Here is a 27,916-nt window from a genome sequence, read left to right as displayed (position 1 = left end):
GAGAGAGAGAGAGAGAGAGAGAGAAGGAAAGAAAGAAAGAAAAAGAAAGAAAGAAAGAAAGGAAAGGAGGGAGGGAAGGAAGGAAGGAAGGAGGGAAGGAAGGAAGGAAGAAAGAAATAGAAAGAGAAAGAAAGAAAGGAGGGAGGGAGGGAAGGAAGGAAAAGAAAGAAAGAGAAAGAAAGAGAGAAAAAAATTTTCAGCAGCGACCTCTATTCCAGCTCTTCAGAAGCTGGCACAGAGGGTGAGAGAGCAGTTAACCGAGACCAGTGAGAATTCAGTCCAATTTCCCGGATGTTTCTGTTTTAATCATAGTTTGCCTTCATGGGGATCAGTGGGTCACAAGCCTATTCAAATGTACAACTATCCACTTTCTCTGAAAATTTACACTTGCTATCAGGAGGCAGAGGTGATTATATGTATTCTGTTCACAGTAATGTAGTCTGAGACAGCTTCATGGGTAAACATCACATGTCGTTCTATGTTCGAAATATTTTTTGAAAAGGAAGTTAAGCTTTCTGTGGCCATTTGTGTTACAGGCTTGAAATGCAACTGCTGTGATCAGTGATAAGGGAACACACTGATGATTTAGATTGAATAGGGAGGGTTATATTGTTTTCTAGGGCACAGCTAAAAAAGACTTATTCCATCAACCCCCTTTCAGCCAGAAAGACCCTTAACCCTCAGAACTTCACTGACACAACCCATATGTTCTTTCCATAACTGGCCCACTTTTCCCTTTGCACCAAAGCCAGCTACCTAGCTTCAGGGAGAGAATTGGACTGAAGATTATAAGGAAACATCCACGTTGTATGTGGGCTGAGAGAGGAAAGCGGGAGTATCGGAGGTTGCCGGGTTTGCTACTCTCATTCCTCTTCCTCCTCTGCCCATCACTTGGACTTGGAAAGAGCTCTGAAAGGTGGGGAATAATCAGCTCATGTGATTCTCCCACTGCAGAGAGCCTCTGAGTGTTACAGCCAGGGGCCACAGGGTGGCGCCCTGTTCCTCAAGGAAGCACGTGCCTCTTTGCACTGCCTTGCGGGTAGTCCAGTCAAGTGCAGTAAGAGGTGGGAGTGGGGAGTGTAAATGGAGTAGTCTCTAACTATCCAAACAGGAAGGTGGTTTTTTTTTTTCTCTTTCCTGGCATGAAGATAATCAAATCATTTCAATAGTGAATTATGAAAATGAATGATAATGGTTTTATCTGTTATAGAAATATAATCAGACTTTAGCCATGTAAATCATAAAACATAGAGATAACAATATGCATATTGTTCCTAGAGCATTTTGTAAAATTATGTTTGTCATATTCTCTTTGAAGAGTTATCACTCAATATTTTATTTCTGTCTTGTAAGGCCTGAAATCTGTGTGCTGCCTTGACATCTATGGGCTTCTCAGGGCCTCAGAGGCCTGGCCATGCAGTCCCCTGCTCTTGTCAGATATGTGCACCCTGTTCACCCACTGAGCAGGAAACCTCCTCCTCCTTCTAAGTTCCCCTATCAGCCAGTCAGTGCTACCCCACCTGGGTCTCAACCTGGCTCACTGCCCTCCAGCCTGGAAACTTATTCAAACAAGCCTGTCACATCTGGAGGATCCAGGAATTGCCTCTTCCTCTTGTTATTGCAAAGCCTGCCTTCCACAGCCCCTGCTGATTCACTCTATTCCCAAATGCAACTCTCCTGTGACCCTGCATGGCATGCGGTGACCTCCCTCCTTGAGCTGTGAGCAGATGTGACTAATAAACTGCTGCCAGTTTCATCTGTCCAGTGTCTCATGCTATGTGTCTGGTTGTCTCCTACTATTTAGTGGGGGAGATCCCTCCATCACCAACAAGGTGAATATGAGATGATCAAAACAACTACACTTCAGCGAAAGGTCCACCCTCCCAAATAATAACTCCATGTCTTTTGTGAAATTGCACTAAGACATTTCCTTTACACTGTGTAGTGTTTCTTGTAAGCAGCCACAAAGTGAGTTCCATTTAGAATTGAATTCTAGGGAAAAAAGTTTATCTCACCTCTTCAGAGATGTTTACTGAACACCTTCTTTGCATTGGACATTTTATATAGATTATTTAATCCTCAGGGATAATAAACCCATGAGGAATCTGAGACTCAGAAGTAACTCGAACAAGTTCTTGTAGCTGGCAATGAGGTAGAATGTGGATCCAATGTCTGGTAACGCCAAAAACTGGAACATTACTCAAACAAGCCTGGTACCTCCAGAAGAGCCATGGGTAATCTCTTCCTCTTGTTATCATGAAACTTGCCTATGTCAGCTCCTACCAGAAGGGCAGCTGTCAGAATAGTGCAGGAAGAGTAGGGACCAGAAACCTGTCTCTCTTTAACATGAAGTCTGATTTCTTTGGCTGTGTTATCCCATCTGAAAAGTGGGACTTGGAAACTTCCGGCACCAAAAGCACATCATCCTGGACCCAGGGATGAGCATCCTGGGATACAGACCTCAGGTCAGGTGCATCTGGGTGCTATGAACTCTGGAAGCATTGCTGCTCCCTCCAGGAGTCCTGAATGGAGGTCCTGAGAGCCTTCACTCCTCCTATGCATCAATCAATGGGAACTCTAAGGCTCTTGCATCCCTCTTCTCAAAGAGGGCTGCAGGGCCACAATTGCAAAGGAGAAGTCCAAAGCAGGGGGTGGTTTAGAGACTGAGAAAATGCAGGCTGTACCCGCATGAGGCACCCCTCAAGAAGCTGATGCGCTTCGGCATGTGAAAGATGGCCTTTCCTTTCCTGACCTGAAGCTTCTGTGTTGAAGGAAATGGAGGGGGCAGAGGACTGGAGGGAGGTTTCCAGTCCTGTGGGCTGGCTGCACAAGCTGACGTTAATCTGATACTCACAGGTCATAGCATGGACCATGCACACCTGATTGGCATATCTAGTGGCTGTTGGGGAATGCAGCATAAAATTCTTCTCCCACCTATACTAGTCTTGAACTCCTGTCCTCGTGATCCGCCCGCCTTGGCCTCCCAAAGTGCTGGGATTACAGGCGTGAGCCATCGTGCCAGGCCGGAAGTAGTTTGCTTTTTCTAGCTACTTGTGACCAAGCATACAATGTTTTATCAGTGAATTCCTTACATATTGTCCTTGAAGGATTCTGGAGAGGATCCGGAACAGAGACAGATTCACTAGTTATCATCCCAAATTTAATGACAGGTTTGCCTGATAACTCCATTCATTGCTGTGCCAGGTATCAATTTGTTGTTTATCAGCTCCAAATCTACCTTTGTGGACTTTATGGTAGTAAAGCTGGATCCTATAACAAGAACTTGACTGACTGGCCCAGTGTTAGGCTTTGCCAGTAGAGGGAGCTGGAGAGACACTATAAGAAGATAGCAGTAGAAACGCACTTTCTGGATTCTGATCTGAGGATTATTCAATGTAGGCACTCAGCCCACTTGGTCATCTGTAGCCACATTCTCAGGGCATGCTTTCTCCACACAGTGGTCATTTCTGCCTTTGGTCAAGATGCAACTTCTGGCAACTATATTCCTACCAGACATTTGCTTCTACGGACCAGCCACAGCCTGCCCACACCCTCCAGCAAGGGCATATGGCTTCTTGTAAGCCAGCTTTGGCCATCTGGCAAGTTTCATAGCCACTGCAGACTACATGTTCCTGTGGCAGCCACACCTTCAAAGAACTCTGACTATCAGCCTTGGGATATTCAGTCACATTAGTTTGCTCAGGTGTATATAATAAAATACCACAGCCTGGGTGTGGTGGCTCATGCCTGTAATCCCAGCACTTTGGGAGGCCGAGGTGGGCAGATCACCTGAGGTCAGGAGTTAAGAGACCATCCTGGCCAACATGGTGAAACCCCGTCTCTACTAAAAATACAAAAACAAAAACAAAAAAATTAACTGGGCATGGTGGCACCTGCCTATAGTCCCAGCTACTCAGCTGGCTGAGCCAGGAGAATCGCTTGAACCCAGGAGACAGAGGTTGCAGTGAACCAAGATCATACCACTGCACTCCAGCTTGGGCAACAGAGTGAGACACTGTCTCAGAAAATAAAAATAAAAATAAAATACCATAGACTGGGCAGTTTAAGCAACTGGCATTTCTTAGAGTTTTGGAGGCTGGGAAGTCCAAGATCAGGGTGCTAGGAGATTTGGTTTCTGATGAGGGCTCTATTCCTGGCTTGCAGAAGGCCACCTTCTAGCTATGTTCACATGGCAGGGAGAGCAATTTCTCTCTTCTTCTTCTTTTAATGCCACCAATTCCTTCAAGAGGGCCCAACCCTCCTGACTTTATTTTACCCCAACCAACTCCCAAAGGTCCTATCTCCAGACACTATAATCTTAGGGGTTAGGGCTTTTACATAAAAATTTTGTGAGGACATAATACAGTCTATAGCATATGTCTTTTCCTAAGTATCTAGCTCTTATTTTTTCCACTTACCCCAAGACATGAAATGACCATTTCTGTTTTGTACCTTCTATATCTGCTCCCATTACGTGTTTTTTTTTAAATCTATTACTTAATAATTCTTTATATTAATTCTCTTCTCTTCAAATCTCTGATGTAGTTTCTGTTTGCAGAGTGAACACTGCCTAATATAACTGAATAAACAGCTTTCATACTATTATGAAAGAGTGTGGCAGAAGCTTGAAGTCCACAGTGCGGGTCTACCAAACACATTCTGGCTTGAGGGAATGCAGATATTAGAAAAACTACTCCACTAAAAACTGAAAATTCTGAGATTAATGCTGAACCAGACAGGACACTAGAACAAGTGGCATGAACTCACACTGTTTCAACAATCAATGGTAACTCTATTGATAAGCTAAAATCTGACAGGATATCAGGATATCTCCCATTCAACTTTGCTATCTGCAACACATTCAATCAAAGCACAAAAACATACATTTAGAAACCAAAGAGACCTTTCTAATTGCCTCCAAACTCTGTTACTTAATACTTCCCCTTAACCTCCTTCAAATTAATGGAGAAACTGACAATTCACTACTGAGGGACTAATGGCAGTTTCCAGGCAATGCCATATCAGGAGACTTTTTTCTTTTATAAGTTCCTTGAAATACAATACCAGGCATATTAATGTAATGCTTTTCACATTAAGGTCCACTGGGTTCTCCATACCCTTGGTCAGCAGATGCTCTACAACATGTATGTTTCATTGCTTACATTTGTCTTGGTAACAATCTAGACATTTTAATATAAGCATTGTCTTAGTCTGTTTTGCGTTGCTATACAGGAATACCTGAGTCTGGGTAGTTCATAAAGAAAGGAGGCTTATTTGGCTCATGTTCTGCAGACTATACAAGAGGTATGGCACTGGCATCCCTAGGCTTCTGGAGAGGGCTTTTGTGCTATGTCAAAAGACATTGAACCTTGGGAGGCAGAGGTTGCAGTGAACCTGCATTGAACCTGCAGGTTCAATGAGGAAAAGGTCAAAGGGGATGCAGGCATATGTGAAGAGGGACCAAATACGGGGGGAAACCTTACTTTATAACAACCCATTCTTGGAGGAACTAATTCATTCCATGAGAGCTAATTCTACCTCACTGACTACCAGGAGAACAGGACCAAGGCTTTCACAAGGAATCCACCTATATGACACAGACACCTCTCCCTAAGTAGAACACTGGCACACCAGGGACTAAATTGCAGTGTGGGTTTTGGTGGAGACAAAAATCCATACCCAAACCACAGCCAGTATATTTTGGATGATCTAGACATTCACTTTATAACTCAGTAGTCTTTAGAATTTAGGATTGTGCTGTTAGTAAGCAGTACTAATTTGTCTGAAGCAGATCCTGTAAAATGATTCATTAACTCAAAGGACTAACCAAATAATAGTCAAGAAGGTTTTAATTGTTTGAACAGAGAGAAGTGGTGGGAGAACTGAAAAGAGAATGTACTTGTGTAAATTGAATGTACCCAATAGGATAGGTACACCGGTCTCAAAAAAATTGGCACTAATGCAGTCACAGCACATTTGAAGTTAAAAATAGGAATTTACCTACAGCAAAATAGCACCAAAGATCACATACAGGGACACTCCACTTCATCATTTAGCCCAACGTTTCCTAGAGCGTGAACACTCCATTCCTTAAGTGTTATCACAATCAAATTAATTTTTCCTGACATTTATTCATTTCAATTAAACTCTTCTTCCATCACTGAATGAAACACCATCCAATTGTCTCATGACAATATTATTACTGCAGGGTGTGGCAGAAAAAAGCAGTTCTCTGGGAATGTGGTCATACCAACTGTAGTCTCAGTTCTTCCATGAATTCTTCATGGGACTCTGGGAAAATCACACAAACTACCTCTATTTCACATCCTCCCCTGCAAAATATAAGGAACAGCATCAACAATATGGTTCCTTCAAATGCTTACATTTTATGATGCTATCTTTGTTCCTTTAGCATTAATTAGCTGAAGCAAGTGTGCTTTGTTTTTGTTTGTTTTTTTTTGTTTTTTAGGTTTTTTTTTTTTTTTTTTTTTTTTTTTTTTTACACTTTCTCAAAAGCAGGTATGCTTGCTAGGAATCTCATGGAAGATTGAGAGGTGTGGCCGGCATATATGAAGTAACTAACTGTTGCTGGAGTATATGGTCAGTCACTGAAGGATACGTTGGAATTCCAGTGAGACTCTTTTTGTTTGTTTGTTTGAGACAGTCTCGTTCTGTTTCCCAGGCTGGAGTGAAGTGGCGCAATCTCAGCTCACTGCAACCTCCCGAGGTTCAAGCAGTTCTCCTTCTTCAGAGCCTCCTAGTAGCTGGGATCACAGACACCTGCCACCACGCCTGGCTAATTTTTGTATTTTTAGTAGATATGGGGTTTCAACATGTTGGCCAGGCTGGTCTCGAACTCCCGACCTCAGGTGATCCGCCTGCCTCGGCCTCCCAAAGTGCTGGGATTACAGGCATGAGCCACTGTGCCCCGCCCCGTGAGACTCTTTAAGGTGGAGTATTTGTTCATTTTATAACAAGGAATACAGAGATCTCAAACTACCCTAGGAAGCTCCAATTATGCCTGGACTCTACTTTCCTCCTGACAAGTGGAAGTCTAATTTGGAGGCGCTGGTAGCTCAACCTGAAACTAGCCGAGGAGTGTGCCCTTCCTGAGGTCCACAAAGTCAGGAGCCAAGGGAGTCAGACAAAACTAGGTCAAGGTTGAGTCGGGAGTTGAGAACCAGCGGATACTACCCAGTACCAACTGAAGAGATGTGAAGTTAGGTATGAGGCAAGAAGACAGAAGATGAGGCTGAGGACAGTTTCTGAGGCACTGAATTATATACTCTGGAACATTATCAGTTACCTGTCGCCTCCCCAGTGGGCCGGGGGAAAGCTTCATGAGTGGGGAGCCTGTTCAGGCTCACTCTGAAATTGGGCTTCAGTTACTCTGAGAGATAGGTTTCCCTTTAGGGACCAGCATTTAAATTGTCCATACTCAGAAAATAAATACAATTAATCCTCATGAATATAGACTTGCAGACAAATTCCTTAACTAGGAAAACAGACCAGTTCCACATTTCATTGCATTATTCGAAAAATTAGATTTGCTCATTCTTAGATTCATCTTTGATTCTTCCTGCTCCCTCTTCCTTTCATGGTCCAAGAAGTGATGCAAAATTTATGTCCTGGGAATTCCTCAAGGCCATGTCCTCCTGTCCATTTCTCCTGCCTCCGCTTCATTTCAACTTTCCTCAACTCTCACCCATTCTGTGTCCCTAACATCTCACTGCAGGCAATGGTGCCCTTCTGCAATATACAACATGATGAAGCCAGAGGGATCTTTGTAAATACAAATATGACTATGTTTCTCCCTAGCTTAAAATCCTTTTGTGTTTTCCCATAGTCCACAAGGGAACGAAGAAACCCCACCAACAGAGTCCACATGGCACTTCATGACGTGGCCCTGTGGACACATCAGACGCTCTCTTGCAGTGCCTCATCCACACTATCTGAACCACTGCAGGCCTGGATACGTCATGGTTCTCATGGTGCTATCTTGTGCCTCATTGCACCTGCAAGCACTGCTTCCTACATGGGATATATCTGTGTTTACAACCAAACTCCCAGGGGCCAAATTATATCCTTTGTAAAGGTCTTCAAACCACCAGACATTTGCTGTAAGTTTCACAGAGGAGACAAGCATTTTTCATCATTTAATTTGTTTTGCTGGTCAAAGAGGAAAAGGAGTGGATGGACCAAGTGGGGCCCAAAGTCTGGATCTAGTTCTGACCAGCAAGGAGAAATTGATGCACAATGGAGAAGTGACCTTGGCATTTTCAACTGGCCGAGCAGGTAAGTTTGGGCACAGTTCAAATGTGAGTCTGTAGCCACTAGAGAGAGGGGTTTCAAAGTCATGGAGAAAAGATGGGGGCGAATCCTGCACCAAGACTTACTGAGGAGGGTTCTTGGGAACAGTTACTTTTAGGATTCCACAGGGAAATCACTGAGCGAGTTTTACAAAATACTGCGGCCTGGTTCCCTCCCCCAAGAGATCTTGACTTAATTGGTTTGGGGTGCAGAGTAGGAATGTGGATCTTTAAAAGCAGAATTCCCAAACTGAAGAGCTCTGCAAAAGCTGCCTGCAGGAGACATTATTTGAACTGAATTTTGAAAGACAAGCTTGTATGCCAGCAACCCCATGTATATGAATAGAGGATATGAAGGAATGTAAATAATTTGCTAAGGCTCTAAAGAAAAGAAGGGAGAAATCAAGACGTTAAAAGGCTTACACTCCTTGCTCAATAGTTTGTAATTTATCTTTTTGGATAAGAGGATGTTATAAAGGATTTTAAACTGAGGTATAAAATAATTAGAATTGGAATGTTTACCTGAACTTCAGCGTAGGCAATAGGTTGGCATGGATCAGAACTGTAGGTAGGAAAATTAATTGTTTAGGAGAGACATGAGACATGATGGAGTTGAGAGCATGGATGGGAGGAACACAAAAGTGATAGAAATAACAGGACTTTTGATCATTTAGTTAAAAGAACTGGGGAGGGAAACACCCAGGTTTCGGAGAGATGTCCAGTAGTACACAGGTAACATCTATGGCTCGAGACAGGTTAGAGATTTTGAAGAAATAAAAGTTGAAACATGAACCTATGAATATAGTGGAGGTCATACAAGATCATATTACAGTGAAAAGAAGAGGGCTTAGAATGGCAGGAAAGGAATCAGGATACCAGGCAAAAGAGTCAGGAAAGAAGGGAAGGGTGCTCTGGACATCCTGGGAAGGTCAAAGAGGAAAGGACTAAATGTCGCCAACAGACAAAATCAAATAAGACCTGGGATGTATCTTTTGGCCAAGGCAATTAGAAGATGATTAGTATCCCCTTCAGGAGCAATTTCAGAGAATGTTTGGGTGGATGTCTAACTGCGGTGGAGTCAAAAGTCAGTTAACGGTGAAAAAAGGGCAACAGCCTATGGGTACACTTTTTATAAAGAAATTGACTGTGAATGGAAAAATGAAAAAGCCAGGTGGTAGCTACAAGGTATAAAAGGTAAAGAAAGCACATTTGTTTTTAGTATGTGAGATACTGAGCATATTTACATGCTAAGACTTTGCAAAACGGTGAAGAAATTAAGGATGTAGGAACGAAGGCTACTCATGCACTTATGTCCTGGGAAGGAGGAAGGAGGAGGTCTACTTCCTTCCTTAAAACAGAGGGTTAGGATAAGCTAAATCTAGTCAAGGGGACAGTTGGCCACTCCTCCATGGTGGGAGTAGAGTGGAAACCCTGGTGGTATTGATGTTTCAGATTAAGACCTTCCCTTCACCACCATTTGCCTTGAGACTCTGAGAAATAGTCCCTGTGTACTTTTTATCCCAATCATGTTCAGTCCAAGACGTGTTAGGGCTGAGATTTTTGAAAGATTTTCCAGAGTAAGAACCCTCTGAAAAGTAGGGGTTTAATATAAACCTGAAGTGGCAAAGATTACTTTTCAAAATTGTTCTGTAAGGTTCTAAACTTGAGTGTCCATGTCTATCTCTGATTCCTGTTTAGCCTGCCCAGTTCCTCTCTGGAAGCAGAACAGCACAGACTTTGGGATCTAGGATAACTGGGTTTGAACCAAAACTTGGTTCTTTGAACCTTTACACAGACACTGAGGAGCACTGTTTCATGAAAAATAGGGTTGAGAGTAGCATTCTTGTGCGTTCACTTTCAGCAAGATATTGCGAGGAATGCTTGCCACCAGATGGTATCACTGCAGTTTAAAAAAACAAAAACCTGGGATGTTAAATAGCAGAACTTTTTTTTTTTTTTTTTTTTTTTTTTGAGACGGAGTCTCGCTCTGTCGCCCGGGCTGGAGTGCAGTGGCCGGATCTCAGCTCACTGCAAGCTCCGCCTCCCGGGTTTATGCCATTCTCCTGCCTCAGCCTCCCTTGTAGCTGGGACTACAGGCGCCCGCCACCTCGCCCGGCTAGTTTTTTAGTATTTTTTAGCAGAACTTTTATAATACTTTGTAATAAGCAGGAGAGCAGCCATCAGTCTTTTGAAAAATGCTGACTTTCTTGTTATCTCATACAAGTGTACATATATATATACACACTTTAAGTTCTAGGGTACATGTGTACAGCATGCAGGTTTGTTACATAGGTATACATGTGCCATGTTGGTTTGCTGCACCCATCAACTCATCATTTACAACAAGTGTACTTTAAGAAAGTAATTAATTACACATTTGCATTTTTTTTTCTTTTGTAAAAGGCTACTGTTCCCTGCTATGCTGACCTTTTCTGTGATAAGAGGCTGTCGGTAGTGGAATGCCTAGCAAACGTTTTTGAAAAAAATACAATTGAATGCCTTTCAGGTAAATGTGCATCTTTTCCATGAATGAGAAATGAACTGCTTTTTGAAAGAGTCTGGGGTCATCATTTTGAGAACCCCTCCTGGGGTATTTTTCCATAATTGTATGATTTTGTTGTTAAAAAATGTTAAAATTCTCATATAAGAAAACTTTAAAAACTTGGAAATGTAGGTTTCTAACCTTCATAAAATCTTCCAAAAGAATAGTTTCGGTGGGCTTCAAATTGTTGAAATATAAAAATTAAATTATTATTTTTTTTGAGACGGAGTCTTGCTCTGTCGCCCAGGCTGGAGTGCAGTGGCGGGATCTCGGCTCACTGCAAGCTCCGCCTCCGGGTTCACGCCATTCTCCTGCCTCAGCCTCCCCAGTAGCTGGGACTACAGGCACCCGCCACCACGCCCGGCTAATTTTTTGTATTTTTAGTAGAGACAGGGTTTCCGTGTTAGCCAGGATGGTCTCGATCTCCTGACCTCATGATCCGCCTGCCTCGGCCTCCCAAAGTGCTGGGATTACAAGCGTGAGCCACCACGCCCAGCCAAAACTTAAATTATTTTTAAAAACTGGTTTCAAGAGGATAGATTTTTACTAATTAGATTCCAATCAAATATCTTTGAATGATTAGTATATGTACTGAAAATCAAATGTCAAGGTTTAGTAAGTACAACCAATGCTGTCTTTATTCCATTTAAATCAGTCCATTTCCTGAGACCTTTCCCCCCATCACTGCTGTCAATCCAAATTTAAATTTGTTTATATGTTTTATAGCATTTAGAATACATTAGTATTGAGCACATTATTACGTATAAATTCATAGCGATCCATTGGGGATGCGTGTCAAAACTTGTGTTGATGGGTGTCACTCCAAAACAGCTTGGAAACTGCTGACTTTAGCAACTTTAACCTCTGATTTTGCCTTTAGTTAATTTTCAAAGTTAAGTCCTCACTTTGAGAGTGCTCTTGCACACACACACTCGAAACACGGATACTGAACATACTAACCCAGAAAAACAAACCAATCTCCTGTTGAGCAAAGCCTTCCACAACCACCCTCCAAGGACCAGTCACTGGCCCTCTCTCCGGTGCCCGCAGACATCCACACAGGCCCAAAGAATTAGGGGATTGCACAGGCCAGCGCAATTGAACGGTTCTGAGTCATCTGCCGGAAGCCTTGCCCTCAATCAAGGCGGACGTGAAGCATCCACAAAGGAGGAATAGTCGAAGCAGCGGCGGCGGCAGCGGAGGCAGCAGCGGCAGCAGCAGCAGGAGGTGGGGGCCTCTCCCAGGTACCAGGCGGGGCAGGCATGCAGGTGCCCAGGTTCCCGCGGCGGCCACCTCTTCCCTGGAGCGCAGGAGAGAGGGGGGAGAGAGGAAGGCCAAAGCAGGACTCAGAGCGAGGCAAAGGCGGGCAGGAACTAGGGGAATGACGGTGGGAGGCGGCCGGGAAAGAGAGTCGCGGGGCTGTGGGGGTCGCCCTGGCACCAGCCGGGGTCCCGAGCCCCACCGAGAGACCCGGCCCAGGCCGAGGGCCCAGCCCAGAGAGCTGGAGCGCGCAGACCCTCCCTGACTCGGAAGCTGCCCCTGGAGAGGGAGCGTCTGTTTCTCGGCCTGCGATTTGCTGCCTGGTGGGAGCGGCGGGTGACGCGAGCAGTGGGTTTGGAAGCGCCGGAAGCTCGGGCGCGAGCCGGGGTAGGGCGACTGGGAGGAGCCCCGGCTGCGAAGGAGGCTCGGGGAGCGCTGGCGGCCAGGCCTGGAATTTCCGGGGCGCCTGGGGTAGACCGAGGAGGCGCCGAGTCCCTGCTCCCCTGGCACCCATGCCTGCCCCTGTGCTTACAGCATATTGGTTGCACCTTCTCCTTCCCTCCTTGTCCCCTCCCTCCGTTCTTTCCATCCCTGCCTTCATTTTTCTGTATCTCTCATATTCCTTTCTTCATTGGTTGCTTCCTCTCAAACGGGATTTGGGAGGTGGGTGCTTCTTCACCTACGCCCCTCTCTGTCGCAGCCACCCACCGGCGTTACTTTAACCAATTCCTCACTTTCCAGACACTCTCAGTCCTCTGGCTGCTGCTCCACTCCTGAGACCTCCGCATTCCAAACGGCCTCACCCAGGGCTGCTCTCCGGGCCCCTCCAGCCCTGCCTCGGACTCAGCGTAGACCGCGCCCTCTTCCCTGGGTCCCCTCGGAGGGGCAGACTCGTCTTCCCAGTTCTGCCAGCACATCCTGATGGCTGGGTCGAAGTCTCCCTTCCGCGCGCTGGCTCTCTCTCCGTCGCCCTCCTCTGTCTCTTCCTTTTACTACTTCCGTATGTTGGAAATGCCCCAGAAATAGGTGGATTTCTTCTCTTGTGCCTCCACTAGATATTCTGCGTAGTTTCATCCATTTTCATGGTACCTCTCGGAATCGGGATGCTGGTGGCCTCAGGTCTCTGGCTCTAGACCGTCTACTCATCCCCAGTCCCTAATTGTGTTTACAAACATCCTTGGCTGTCTTTGTTACAGGTTTACCTGGTATGGTGTGTTCCACACATCTCAAATGAAACAAGTCATATTCCCCATTCCAACCTGACTCCTCATATAAAATTCCAATGGTTCATGACCCACCCTAAGTATGAATTTATAACAGCTAGGCACCTCGGGACCTGACCCTCCTGCTTTGTATCCCTGTGTGAGCTGTCACTCTGCCTGGCAATTCCAGCCCCCACTTCTCTATTTCAGAGAATCCCCAGCAGTCCCTGGCCCATGGACCACCGTGGCCTACCTGCCAGCTCCCCAACCTCTTTTCAGACCAAATACCGAGCCGGATCGTCTTTCCAAAGCCCCAATGCACTCATATAAGACGTTTGTTTAGAAACCATGCATGACTTTCCAGACCATAATCTCAAGTTCAAACTCCTAAATGTGGCATAAGGATCCATCCTGTCTTACTACCACGTGGCTCACAGGAAACCATGGAAACCCACTCCAGGGACACCGCACAAACAATGCCCTTTGTCTTCCTGCCACATTCTTGGCACCTGCTAATTCCTCAGCCTATTATTTGCATCCCCCATTTCACCACCCATGGAATGCCTGCCCAGCTTTTATTTTTTATTTTTTTGATATGTGGTTTTAATACGTTTTATTACCTATGGAATAAATACAAAAGAACATTTAAAATGTGTATTAAATTATAAAGAACAGCAGTACAACCCATCACCCAGTTTAATAACTGGAATATTGTCATCGATGGAGGCCCTGCCTGTTTCCCGACTGATGACACCCTCCTCCCTCATCACATCCGCTTCCCTCTCCTCTGTATCCCCACCTTCCTGAGTTTCACGGTAATAACGACGTTGCTTTTCTTGACAGTTTCACTACGTACACATGCATCAAGAATGATTTAGTTTAGCCTGGTTTTGAACTTTATGTGTATGGAATAATACTGCATTACTCTGTGGCTTGCTCCTTTAATACATTATTTGTGGGAATTGTCCACGTCAAAAACTAGAAGAACTTATAGCTGTGGTTCTTTTAGTTTTTATTGGTCTGTATTCCATTATACTAATATACTACAATCCATTTATCCATTCTGTTTTTGATGGACATTTGGGTTGTTTCTTTTTTATTTAATAATAAAAAACTTTATACTTTAAGTTCTAGGGTACGAGCGCACAATGTGCAGGTTTGATACATAGGTATACATGAGCCATGTTGGTTTGCTGCACCCATCAACTCGTCATTTACATTAGGTATTTCTCCTAATGCTATTCCTCCCCCACACCTCCCCCCCCACCCCACAGGCACTGGTGTGTGATGTCCCTGCCCTGTGTCCAAGTGTTCTCATTGTTCATTTCCCACCTATGAGTGCTGTTTGCTTTTCTGTCTTTGTGATAATTTGCTGAGGATGATGGTTTCCAGCTTCATCCATGTCCCTGCAAAGGACACGAACTCATCGCTTTTTCATGGCTGCATAGTTTTCCATGGTGTATATGTGCCACATTTTCTGAATCCAGTCTATCATTGATGGACATTTGGGTTGGTTCCAAGTCTTTGCTATTGTGAATAGTGCTGCAATAAATATACATGTGCATATGTCTTTATAGTAGCATGATTTATAATCCTTTGGGTATATCCCCAGTAATGGGATGGCTGGATCAAATGGTATTTCTAGTTCTAGATCCCTGAGGAATCGCCACACTGTCTTCCACAATGGTTGAACTAATTTACACTCCCACCAACAGTGTAAAAGCATTCCTATTTTTCCACATCTTCAGCATCTGTTGTTTCCTGACTTTTTTATGATCGTCATTCTAATTGGCGTGAGATGGTATCTTATTGTGGTTTTGATTTGCATTTCTCTGATGACCAGTGATGATGAGCATTTTTTTTCATGTGTCTGTTGGCTGCATAAATGTCCTCTTTTGAGAAGTGTCTGTTCATATCCTTTGCCCACTTTTTGATGGGGTTGTTTTTTTCTTGTAAATTTGTTTGAGTTCTTTGTAGATTCTGGATATTAGCCCTTTGTCAGATAGGTAGATTGTAAAACTTTTCTCCCATTCTGTAGGTTGCCTGTTCACTCTGATGGTAGTTTCTTTTGCTTTTTAGAAGCTGTTTAGTTTAATTAGATCCCATTTGTCTATTTTGGCTTCTTTTTTGGCCATTGCTTTTGGTGTTTTAGTCATGAAGTCCTTACCCATGCCTATGTCCTAAATGGTATTGCCTAGGTTTTCTTCTAGGGTTTTTATGGTTTTAGGTCTAACATTTAAATCTTCAATCCACCTTGAATTAATTTTTCTAAAAGATGTAAGGAAGAGATCCAGTTTCAGCTTTCTACATATGCCAATTTTCCCAGCACCATTTACTAAATAGGGAATCCTTTCCCCATTTCTTGTTTTTTCTCAGGTTTGCCAAAGATCAGATGGTTGTAGATGTGTAGTGTTATTTCTGAGGCCTCTGTTCTGTTCCATTGGTCTATATCTCTGTTTTGGTACCAGTACCATGCTGTTTTGGTGATGGTAGCCTTGTAGTATAGTTTGAAGTCAGGTAGTGTGATGCCTCCAACTTTTTCTTTTGGCTTAGGATTGTCTTGGCAATGTGAGCTCTTTTTTGGTTCCATATGAACTTTAAAGTAGTTTTTTCTAATTCTGTGAAGAAAGTCATTGGTAGCTTGATGGGGATGACATTGAATCTATAAATTAGCTTGGCCTGCCCAGCTTTTAAAACCAGCTTCAGCCAGCTTCTCTGGAAGGTCTTTCCAGGATTCTATAAAGGTGGTTTTCTTTTTTTTTTTTTTTTTTTCTTTTCTGAGGACTTCCTTAGTACTTTGAAAATTATCCTGTTCCAGAGCACCTGACCTACTTGAAACTATGCATTTCTATATGTGTGTCTTCTTTAGGGTGTAAGCTTCTGGTAAGGGATTATGGCATTTATTTTTCATTGTCTCCTCCCAAAACAGGTAATGAACATTTTACATAAATGCTCTTTGAGTAGACTCACTTTTGGATGTTGTATGGGGAGGGGGAGTGGAGGAGGGAGTTCATAGGTATTTGGGGCTCCCAGGAGGAGAACAATATCATGTACTTGGAAACGTAAGGCTTGCTTTTGAGGCTGACTCTCACTTTTTCTGTGAGTCCCGCAGACAGTATTTAATTGCCTCTGTCCTTGTTTGTTCGCCTGTAAAGGAAAACTAGTTTAATGGCAATTTATTTGGTTGGCTGGAAATAAAACTTTTGATTCCTGTTTTTTTATATCATAATCTAATTGTGGCATTGACATCTAAAATATTATTTTGTATTAAAATTAATTGCTTTTTAGATATATTGGGTAAAATCCATTTTGTTTAAACTTCCAATCCTTCTAAAAGCTATAATGTCCAAATGAGATTTGAGAGGAAGACGGGGGGAAGAGTCATTCTGTTACCTGGTTTTCTGCCCTGCCTGACTTCTGACCTGGGCAAAGGCCAAGGGGGTACACTTGTATGTGAGTGCATGCATGTGTACTGTGGCTGCAGGGTAGATATTGATGGGAAATGCCACATACTGACCAGCACCTGAGTGTTGAAAAGGAATGGAAGTGGGGACATGAGATGAAGGAAGAGGAAAGATGGAAGAAATCAGAAGTAGCAGTTTGCAACTAAGAGCAGTTAAAATGTAAAGATGAGATTGATGCAATAGTTCAGTTCATTCAGAACTACTGAAACTATTGATTCAGTAGTTCAGACAGGATGATGAAACACACCTACACACACACAGCCCAACCTAAGTTCATGCTTGCTTCACCCTGAGTCCAAAGCTCTTATGCTAAGGTTGGATCAAATCCAAATTTATTTGTGTCTCTGTCTTACCCAGTTTACCTAATTCTCTCCATCTTTAAGTTTCTTTGGTGCCACCTTCTGGTGGGCCCAGTTCTATGAAGTTTGACTTCCTTTCTGCCTCCCAGTCTCTGAAATGTCCTCAAGTGAAAGATGAGATCATGAGGGACCCCGGGACTTGCCTGCACAGACTCCTCTGCCTTCCAACATCTGCAGGGCCTAGTATAAGCTCTGGCGAGGCCTTATGATGTGAGGATAGTGAGGAACCGGAACATTTTGTTCCATGATAAACAACCTATTAAGTATAGAGTACTATGGTGCAAATTATGCCATGATTGTGTTTTCTTGGTTCACATTTATTTTACTTAGTTTTTTGAACCCTAACCATAACCCTAACCCTACTTGTTTTTTTCTGAACTGCACTAACATTTATTTTAAACTTTAAAGAATTTGCACTGCTTTAGACTGTTGTTCTATATTTAGAGTGTTGCCTTTACACTTTTAAAAAAATATAAGCTCACTTTTGTGTTTAAGTAAGAGACACCCTTCTGTTTAAAAATATCTTAGGAGTAAGCAAAATATCTTAGGAGGAACCAAAACATCCAACAGTGAAGATACTTTGGTTAATACAGTTGTTCCCCACTTCCCTCTCTCAGCCACTCAATTCCCCTTTCCTCTTGTGCCCTAAGAGACCCAGAAGACCCATCCAAGACCCCCAGTAAAGGGATACAGTTTCAAAGCTGCTGTACCAGGCACTTTGTAGGCCACTGGGAAACTGGATGAGGCTCCATCTGTTTATAGAAATGAACACATGCGCTATGATTTATATCTCTAGATATAGTTTCCAGGACTTTTTGTTTTGCTCATTTGCTGATTTTCAAAACTGGAGCATATTTTCTTGTTTTGACTTTACATTTTTTCAGTTAAAATTATACATGTTTATGAAAAAAATGATAATAGAAAAAAATATCCTGTAGGATCATGAGACTGTAGATAATGATTTGTCCTTTTATTTTCCCAAATGTTCTCAATTGTAAGAGCAAAAAGGCTCAGGGAACTTGAGATGAGTTGGTGAACTGTAGTATTTTGTGAAATAATAGCCCAAGTTTTTATAAGCTTTGATAGAAATGAACAATAACGTAGGACTTATAATAATGTGCTAAAATTGGCGACAGAGTGAGACTCCGTCTCAAAAAAATGTACTAAAATTATAATAATTAATAGTAAGCTGTAATAGCTTTTTAGCACTTCAAGCAAGGTGCCCCCCTCCGTTAGGCTTCTCCCTTCCACAGAACTGGTTGATAGGGATGATATCTTTCTTGATAATTACATTTCAAAGGGATGGCTTCCAGGTCTTTGAGAAAGACTGTCCTGGGATGTAAACAAAGACCTGTTCTGGGATGTAAAACTAGCAAGAAGCATTTAAAAAAGATTTACATCTCAAAGGGGCTGATAAAGAATTTACAACGACAAGTTCTCTAAATAAAATGCTTTAAGAAAAAGGAAGAAAGGGCCTAGAGGCAGGAGGAAGCCTGTTTAGTTTGTTTACTTAGTCAAGTTTGGGTTGTCTAAAGTTTATTCAAGCTGAGGGGAATGTTAAGACTCTCTTAGCCAGGAGGAATCAAAAATCAATGCACCTAATTAAAAGTGCTCACCCGATGACCAGATGAGGGCTTCATATTTTATATCCACACCTATGGGCTTTCTTTGCAACTCCATAACCCAGTTTCAGCAGCTCTTGGGGAAAATGGGACATCTTTTTGGAGTCACCTTGAAAAGTAATGTATTTTTGTCTTTCCGGTAGCCCCATATTTTAGGTCAGCCTATTTCAAACAAACTCTCCACATTTGGTGAAATGAATCTAGCTATTTTCACAGGACGTGATGACAGAAATAGTTTTTATTGATAAAGAATTACATTTATAAGTTTGAGAACATTCTTTATAGATTATGTTATAGACATTAAACTGAAAGATAATTAGCAGCAATGGGGGGATTTTGTGTGATGATTAAGAATTCAGGCTCTGGAATCAAACTGTGGGTTCCAGGTGTTTATGACTACTTGAGGGTTCTGGAATGAGTTACTAAACCTCACTCAGTCTTCTCATCTCTAAAGTGGGGCAATAATTGTACTGACCTCTTGCGTTGTTGGGTGATAATGGAAAGTGCTGAAAACAGTGCCTGGCACCAAGATTTTTGTTGTTGTTGTTTGTTTGTTTTTTTTTTGTTTTTTGTTTTTTGTTTTTTGTTTTCTGAGATGGAGTCTCACTCTGTTGCCCAGGCTGGAGTGCAGTGGCACGATCTTGGCTCTCTGCAGCCTCCACCTCCTGGGGCTCAAGCGATTCTCTGGCATCAGCCTTCCGAGTAGCTGGGATTACAGTTGCCCACCACTGTGCCTGGATAATTTTTGAATTTTCAATAGAGATGTGGTTTCACCTTGTTGGCGAGGCTGGTCTCAAACTGCTGACCTCAAGTGATCTGCCCACCTCAGGCTTACAAAGCGCCGGGATTACAGGTGTGAACCACCACACCCGTCTGCACCAAGACCTTTTGGCTGCTGCTACACCAAGGGAGCAAGTAAGCAGGTCTTGGAGAGTGTCTGTGCCCCTGTTGCTGAGAGGGTTACCAGTCATGGGCCCTGAGATTGGCTATTTTATGAATAAACCAGTGTTTTTGTTTCCTATTGATGTGGTAACCCTTTACCACACATTTAGTGGCTGAAAACAACACGCATTTATTATCTTACAGGTCTGGAAGTCCTAAGTCCAAAATGGTACAGCAGAGCAATATTATTTTCCGGAATCTCTAGGAGAAAATCTGTTTCCTTGCTTTTTCTGGCTTCTCAAGGAGGTCACATTCCTTCATCAGTGGCCCCTACCCCTCTGACCTCTGCTTCCGTCCTCATGTCTCCATCTCAGACTCTGACCCTCCTGCGTCTCTTATAAGGACCCTCATGATTCCATTGAGTCCACTGGAATAACTCAGGATAATCTCACGTCTCAAAATACTTAATTGAGTAGCATTTGCAAAGTCCTTATTGCCAAGGAAGATCATGTTGTCACGTTTTGGGAATTAGGAGTGGGAGTCTTTTGGGGGGTGGTTATTCCACTTACCACCTCAGTGTCTACTGACTCAGGGACGAATGAATGTGTGGCCACAGGAGGGCTTGGCTGATGTGCTTTTCTGTGCTGTGCCTTTGATGCAGACCTTCCCTGATGGATGACCTCTGTGAAGCAAATGGCACTTTTGCCATCAGCTTATTTAAAATATTAGGGGAAGAGGACAACTCAAGAAACGTATTCTTCTCTCCCATGAGCATCTCCTCTACCCTGGCCATGGTCTTCATGGGGGCAAAGGGAAGCACCGCAGCCCAGATGTCCCAGGTATGTGTGCTTGTCGCAAAGGAAGGAGAATGGCATGTTTCCCTGTGCTTCCATCGAATTGTCTTTCTGTACTTTTGCTCCAGCTGATGAAAGCCTGTGGAGCTGGAGGTGGAAGGGGGAGCAGCACGGCAGTGGAGAAGAGCAGAAAGAGGTAGAAAGGTGAAATATGTTGGACGGATCACCTCCTCCGATGTTTATGAGAGAAATCAAGCCATAGAGTTACTTTCTCTAGATCAGATCATCAGTACAGTCTGGCAAATTCACACCTTTGATAAGTAAGATAAACTATCATTCTGTCCCGCAAGAAGGCAAAATATTCCAACCTTGTTACATTTGAAACTTTTGCTAACATTATATTTTAAATAGACATGCAGCTGCCTAGATTAACTTTTTGTTAAGTGGGTTATTTTTAGTGCATGATTCTGCATCCTGGGAAAGGAATGTAATACAAGCATAGACTTATATCTTCTGGAGTGATTTAGAGGAATATATAAGCTGTTTGATTCAAACTGGTGATTATATATAACCTTATCTACAAACGAGGTGGGAGATAATACTTTAGGAACAGCTCTCTGACTATTGGTGAAAATATCCGAGATAATTGCCAAATGGATGTCACTTTATCACCAATATCAGGGGTGTATAGACAATCTCCTAAAATGCACCTAGGGACCCCAGTTGACATCCTTCTGTGATTGTTTCTTTCAACTGATTGGAGGAGTGAGGCTTTGGACTGCAGGTGATTGAGAGATATAGAAACAACCTTAATTCTCACTCTGACTTGACGTTTAACTTATAATATGGTCTGGAGAACTGTAAAATTGCAGATGAAACATTTTTAGCCTTATTGCTGCTTTTGTTTGTATTACCTGAGTCGTAATTCATCCCAGTTACTTTTTTCTGCTCTGCCTTCCCCCTGAATTATTGCACAGTGCCTTGCTGGGATGAATAAATTTGCTAGACTAGTGGTTCTCACTGGTGGGTGGGAGGTAGGGGTCGGTGGGTGAATTTTTCCTTCCTGGGGACCCTTGCCAAGGCCTGGAGTTTTAGATCCCGTAACTGAGAGGTGCTACTGACATCTAGTGGATAGAAGCCAGAAGTGCTGCAAAAATCCTACAACGCTTATATGAGACCAGGAAGTGTCCCTGCCCCAAGTGTCAGTGCTACATTGCCCACGTTGAGAAACCCTGTGCTAGAGAATTAGGCCAAACCTTTTTGAAGTAGGATCCTGTGTGATCTGTTTAGTACACAGGTTTGTTTGGAGGAAGCTCTTTGGGAGAGTATAATGGCAGTGTTAAAAGTCAGTGTTGGTTTCTGTTTTCCAGGCACTTTGTTTATACAAGGATGGAAATATTCACCAAGGTTTCCAGTCACTTCTCAGTGAAGTTAACAGAACTGGCACTCAGTACTTGCTTAGAACTGCCAACAGGCTCTTTGGAGAAAAGACGTGTGATTTCCTTCCAGTAAGTAGTATTCATATATTGATGAAAAAGAAATTGAAAATAAGTTAGACTACAGAAGTAAAGTATAACTGTACTGACTTAAAATGTGCTTGGAATTACACTTCTGAAATTACAATTTTAGATTTTATGATGGCTTCTGAATTACATCCTTTGTAAATTGTTTCTGATACACCCATCCCTGTTATCAATCCCAATATGTCAATTCTCCTGCACGCAGCCCTGCTTCTCCCCCTTAATTCCCCATGCCTGAGTGACTACATCATTCGACGTGCTGTACAGAGCTCCTCCCCAGTCCCATGTGTGGTCATTGGGCTGCCTCCTGCTGAGATAGCCTCTCAAATTCTCTTACATTTGCCCCCGTCTTCTGAATTGCATCTACAACTGACACAATTGTCTTTCTAAAATGAAAATCTGTTCATAAAACTGAGGTTTTAAATTTAAGTAGTTCCCATTTACTTAGGCATATAATTCCAAGGTTCCCTAGTCAGGCCTGGCATAGTACAATCAGTGAGGTTCAAAAATTATGCCACGTAATGTGCAGGGTGATGTTGTCTGGAAATGAGTGAACCGATCACAGCAAACTGGGCCATCCTATTGGCTGGAGGTTCTGAGAGGGCTCCTCTAAGGTTCAAGCACATCCCTGTTCTGGTAGCTGCTGGGTGCTGTTCCCGGAATTTGCCTGCTCTGGGTTTATCTACCTCAGAAAGTGACTCTGGATCCAGGAATTTCCTGGTGAATCCATTTCATTTTTGAACTTCAGCCTGATCTTCTCCTGTTGTAATATTGGGGACACAGGGAACCCACCTCTACTTTTCTTGGTGGCGTGTCTCTTCCTTCCCTCTATATCCCCTTTATTTGGCCGAAATTAAAGTATTTGAGAACATGGAATGGACAGAGGCTGGGAGCCAGTTTCCAGGCCCGTTATATCTGAAGCCAGGTTTTTGTGAGGTGAGTTATCTGGGTTTTAATGTATTGGGTACAGGCCTTTTCTGATTGGACCCCAACTTACATTTCAAGGCTCTTTCCCTGCCACTGTTTCCCTTAATCCCCTTCCTGATACACACAAACACACATACATGTGTACACACACACACACACACACATGCATGCAATCCACACACATGCAGGTGAACAAGCACACATATGCACCCATGCACACAGATGTTCACATGCACGCACATGTATGAACCCAGTTGCACATACACACTATGATCCAGGCCTAGCACCCTCCATTCCCATGGGGCCTTCCTTGCTCTGTATTCTTCCAACCAACCGTATGACCCAGATCTAAAATGCTATTTCCTTCTTTGCAGTTCAACACGATTTCTTAACAATCTAGTTCCCTTATAAAGCCTCTCATTTACCCCAAACCACAATACTGTAGTTTGTGCTGGTGATGCAAAATGAGTAACAGTGTGTTAGACTGCCTAGTGAGGGAAGCAGTATTAAAGTCAGTGCAGTGTTTGACAGGATGCTTCTGGGCTGTTATGTGGATAGTGGCAGCTCATGATGTCCTGTCAGTGTCTGGGTGTCTGGGTGTCTCAGCTGCCTCTTCTCAGGCTGTGGACCTCCTCAAACCAAGCACTTTGCCCAGTACCAGGGAAGAATAGGTTTTCGTTAATTGCACGCATGTACCATAAAGTACAGTGTGACCTGTCCAAGCACTTATGGCAGAAACACAGTAAGAGAAAGCAAAATGCTTTTGCGTTTGTGGGAGCCTTTACCAAATGAGACCAAACTCAGTGTTTTGTGTTTGCAGGACTTTAAAGAATCCTGTCAGAAGTTCTATCAGGCAGAGCTGGAGGAGTTGTCCTTTGCTGAAGACACAGAAGAGTGCAGGAAACATATAAATGACTGGGTGGCAGAAAAGACTGAAGGTGAGACAGTTTCATTTCTGTGGATTTGGAATTACTACGCAGCGAGGCTGAGATTGGCTGGGATGGGACCTCCACGGGGTTGCCACTGTGACCTGCTTACCACAAGCCTGTTTGTGTGTATTGCTGAGTTTGCAGGCCAACAATGCAATTCTGTCGTTTCTTACCAGATCATGAAGTACTAATGTCTAAAACTAATGTTGAATCTCAGACCTCCTCCCCTGTGGACCATGCTGGAAAATCCCTGGAAAATAGTTCCTCCTTGGAATCCTGTTAATCTTCTATCTGAGAGGCCCTTCCATGCTCGGAGATGGAATGGCATTCAATTAAGTTGCAGCTTAGAGAGGGCTCTCATGTTATCTCCTCCCCGTGGTCATGGGGACAACTTAGTAGTTTGATCTGCAGCCTTCTCCTTCCTTTTTAACTTGGCCGTGGCTACATTTGCTCTCAGAGTGCGGCCTTTTCTGAATTTACTCCCTATTCTGGATGTGCAGCAACATGGAGCCTGCAGTGTTCCCTGCCCAGACCACACTCCGTCCCACCAGAAATATTTCTGCCAGTTCTTTACTTCAGTAGGGAAAAAGGGGGAGGCATCCTTTAAAGCATCCTAAATACCTAGCAAGTAATTTAGATACTTGTAAACAGTGGAGGAATTAAGTCAGTTGTTTCAGGGGCCAACCTAGCCCTCATTATTGCATCCATTCGACGTCTATGTCACAACCACTGTGTGTCTAACAGAAGTAATGCCCGTGGTTCTACTGAAAGCCAATAAAATAATTACCAGGGGAAGGGAAGAGCCTTTCGTGTTTTCATACGTCATCTGCCCAGTGGTCTCTCTAGTTGTTCCATCAGTACTGTCACCTGAGGAATCTAGAAGCTTCTCCACACCTTCCCCCGACTGCTCTATATCTGTCACTTCTCTTCCAGGGCTGCTTATACCCTTCCTTCCCTTAGGCGGACCCCCAGAATATTAGAGCTGGAGGGGACATTGGAGATGACCTTGTTACCCTCTCACTGGACAGCTCAACTTGGGCCTCTCTATTCCATCCCCCTAATTCCTTTGCCCCATTCACCCCTTTCAGAGAGGCTGCCTTCTCCCATTGCCAGGTCTGTGTTCTCTCATCCTTTGGAAGCCTTTCCTTGTCTGATGAGGTTAGAATATATGTATAGAGCAATGATCCTCAACTAGGGGTGGCTTTGCCCTCCAGGTGCCATTGGATAATGGCTGAAGACAGTCTTGGTTGTCAAAATCGGAAGAAATGCTGCTGGCTAAACATCCTACAATGCCCAAGATAGCCCCCATAACAAAGAATTATTTGGCTTAAGATGACAATAGTGGTGAGGCTTGGATATGATAGTGCCAAGGTTGACTACCCCATAGTCAGAATCAAGACTCTGAGGTGATGTTCTCAACTCAGCCACTTGTCACCTGTGTGCACTCGGCAAAAAGTCTGGCAAATGCTCTGATCCTGAATTTCTACATCCGTAAATTGAGGGCAAAATGATAGTTGCCCTTCCTACTTCAAGGCTTTTTTCTTAAGCACAAACGATGCACTGTGTATGCCACACTGCTAAACACCATTGCCCAATTCATCGGGTGGCCAGAAAGACAGAACTCCAGGCTGTCTCTCAAGCCTCTGCCTTAGGCGTCAAAGGGATTTTTGTAAAATAATGCTTGTTTCCCACAAATTGCAATAAACTCTCATATTCTTTATAGGTAAGATTTCAGAGGTACTGGATGCTGGGGCAGTCGATCCCCTGACAAAGCTGGTCCTTGTGAATGCCATCTATTTCAAGGGAAAGTGGAATGAGCAATTTGACAGAAAGTACACAAGGGGAATGCTCTTTAAAACCAATGAGGTAGGGAAAGAGTTTTCAGATACACTGCTACTTTCTTAAAGTAATATTACAGGAAATATTCTTTTAGAAAGATGAATAACGTATTTGACATGATCTTGATTTTAATCTATTTCTGAATTATATTATTTTATTTTCTTTGAGACAGGGTCTCTTTCTGTCACCCAGGCTGGAATGCAGTGGTGCAATCTCAGCTCACTGCAACCTCGACCTCCCAGGCGCAAATGATCACCCAACCTTAGCTTCCCAAGTAGCTGGGACTACAGGTGCACCACCAGGCCTGGCTAATTTTTGTATTTTTTGTAGAGACAAGGTTTTGTCATATTGCCCAGGTTGGTCTCAAACTCCTGGCCTCAAGTGATACACCCGCCTTATCCTCCCAAAGTTCTGGGATTACAGGCATAAGCCACTGTGCCTGGCTTTTTTTCTGAATGAATTTAATGCCTCCTGTATGTCTTCAATGGCGGAAGGAGGAGAGAAACAAAACTAATTTTGGTACTGATGGTTTTGTTTTTCCATCTTTGATCAAATCTATCTTCCATCTCTGGTCATATGATTTGGATTGGAGGAGAATTTCTTCTAAGCCTTGGAATTGTGTTTGCATGATGCTATTACTGTCTATAGCTAGTTAGATACCTTTTTGCAATATCAGTGGCAACTATGCCTATTTATTCCCTTAAAAATCAACGTTATACAATCCTGAACACAAGAAAAAAATGTTAGCAGATGTAAAGCCCTAACTTTACATTCCCTTTTGAATATGAAAATGACTGGTATCAATAGTTGTTAGCTTGGGATTTGACATCCATCAACCTGATAATTTCATATTGCACAAAGATGAAAGTTAAAAATATATTTGATGCAGGCTTTAAAAACAGCAGACCTTACACATCTCTTCAAGGTCCCCTTCCCAAGAAAACCAAGGCCATAAAACCAATTCTACAACTGGGCAACTTTAATTCTGAGTTTGTACTGTACATCTTTTCCAACCAGATCCTTCAGCCCAAGGGCCTGAATATTTACCTTAATTTCAATAGATAATTTTTAGTTGGAAGCTTCCATGAGAAAGCTTCTCTATGAATATTCTCAAAAAAGCAAACACAACTTCTTCCAAGAATAATGTAGATTTTTATGTCCTTCTCCATTTACCAAACTGTTTTTTTTTTTTTCCTCACCCAGTAATAGTTGATTTGCTGGAAAAATAGTTTGTTCTATTCATACTAAGATGTACTAATGAAGATTTTATATCTATCAGCATAAATGTGCAGAAACAGAAATTATACACACCTAGAGTTTCTGTGAGTTAGATGTATCCTATTTTTAGTAAATTATGCCCATTTTTCAGTGATCTAATTTTAACTTCATGTTTCTATTAGGAAAAAAAGACAGTGCAGATGATGTTTAAGGAGGCTAAATTTAAAATGGGATATGTGGACGAGGTGCACACCCAGGTCCTGGAGCTGCCGTATGTGGAAGAGGAGCTGAGCATGGTCATTCTGCTTCCCGATGATGACACGGACCTCGCTGTGGTAAGCTCCAGGCAATGAGTCTTTGAGTGTCTGTGGAGTCCAGCTGAGCTCATTTCTTTATGTCCATCTACCAGTTGGCATTTGAGGAGTTTCCAATTGGGGATATTACATGTAGTGCTGGGTGAACATCATTGCGTGTCTTTTGGTGAATATGTTCATGCTTTTCTGTTGAGTGTATACATATATGAGTAGACAAGTTTTGATGAACCTAAGAAGAGAGAGTTCTAAATATATTGTTAATTGGAATATTATTCTTTTTTTTATTATTATACTTTAAGTTCTAGGGTACATGTGCACAACGAGCAGGTTTGTTACATATGTATACATGTGCCATGGTGGTGTGCTGCACTCATCAATTCATCAGCACCCATCAACTCGTCATTTACATCAGGTGTAACTCCCAATGCCATCCCTCCCCCCTCCCCCCTCCCCATAATAGGTCCTGGTGTGTGATGTTCCCCTTCCCATGTCCAAGTGATCTCACTGTTCAATTCCCACCTATGAGTGAGAACATGCGGTTTTTGGTTTTCTGTTCTTGCAAAAGTTTGCTGAGAGTGACGGTTTCCAGCTGCACCCATGTCCCTACAAAGGACACAAACTCATCCTTTTTTATGGCTGCATAGTATTCCATGGTGTATATGTGCCACATTTTCTTAATCCAGTCTGTCACTGATGGACATTTGGGTTGATTCCAAGTCTTTGCTATTGTGAATA

The 27,916-nt window shown here is 43.0% G+C and overlaps 1 protein-coding gene across 7 annotated transcripts in view; it reads left to right on the top strand.

Moving 5' to 3' along the window:
- Nucleotides 1–11,936: 11,936 nt before the first annotated feature.
- The window catches only part of SERPINB8 (serpin family B member 8), a 52,579-nt gene continuing 36,599 nt past the window's right edge, over nucleotides 11,937–27,916 (top strand). For 3 of the 7 annotated variants that reach the window (XM_017867097.1, XM_017867091.1, XM_017867096.1), the window contains exons 1-6: nucleotides 11,937–12,078; nucleotides 20,302–20,479; nucleotides 21,805–21,942; nucleotides 23,702–23,819; nucleotides 25,534–25,676; nucleotides 27,050–27,202. In XM_017867097.1, the coding sequence (XP_017722586.1) occupies nucleotides 20,312–20,479; nucleotides 21,805–21,942; nucleotides 23,702–23,819; nucleotides 25,534–25,676; nucleotides 27,050–27,202 (720 nt within the window). In that variant the 5' untranslated portion in view covers nucleotides 11,937–12,078; nucleotides 20,302–20,311. Of the gene's footprint in view, nucleotides 12,096–13,571; nucleotides 14,129–19,600; nucleotides 19,682–20,301; nucleotides 20,480–21,804; nucleotides 21,943–23,701; nucleotides 23,820–25,533; nucleotides 25,677–27,049; nucleotides 27,203–27,916 lie in introns of those variants that run through there. The other 4 variants (XM_017867092.1, XM_017867093.1, XM_017867094.1 and 1 more) reach the window with 4 other exon arrangements.

The sequence above is a fragment of the Rhinopithecus bieti genome, unplaced genomic scaffold, assembly GCF_001698545.2.
Source record: "Rhinopithecus bieti isolate Rb0 unplaced genomic scaffold, ASM169854v2 scaffold_2272, whole genome shotgun sequence".
NCBI classification, from domain to species: domain Eukaryota; kingdom Metazoa; phylum Chordata; class Mammalia; order Primates; family Cercopithecidae; genus Rhinopithecus; species Rhinopithecus bieti.
The sequence above is the reverse complement of the archived record's forward strand: the minus strand, read 5'-3'. Positions and strand labels throughout refer to the sequence as shown.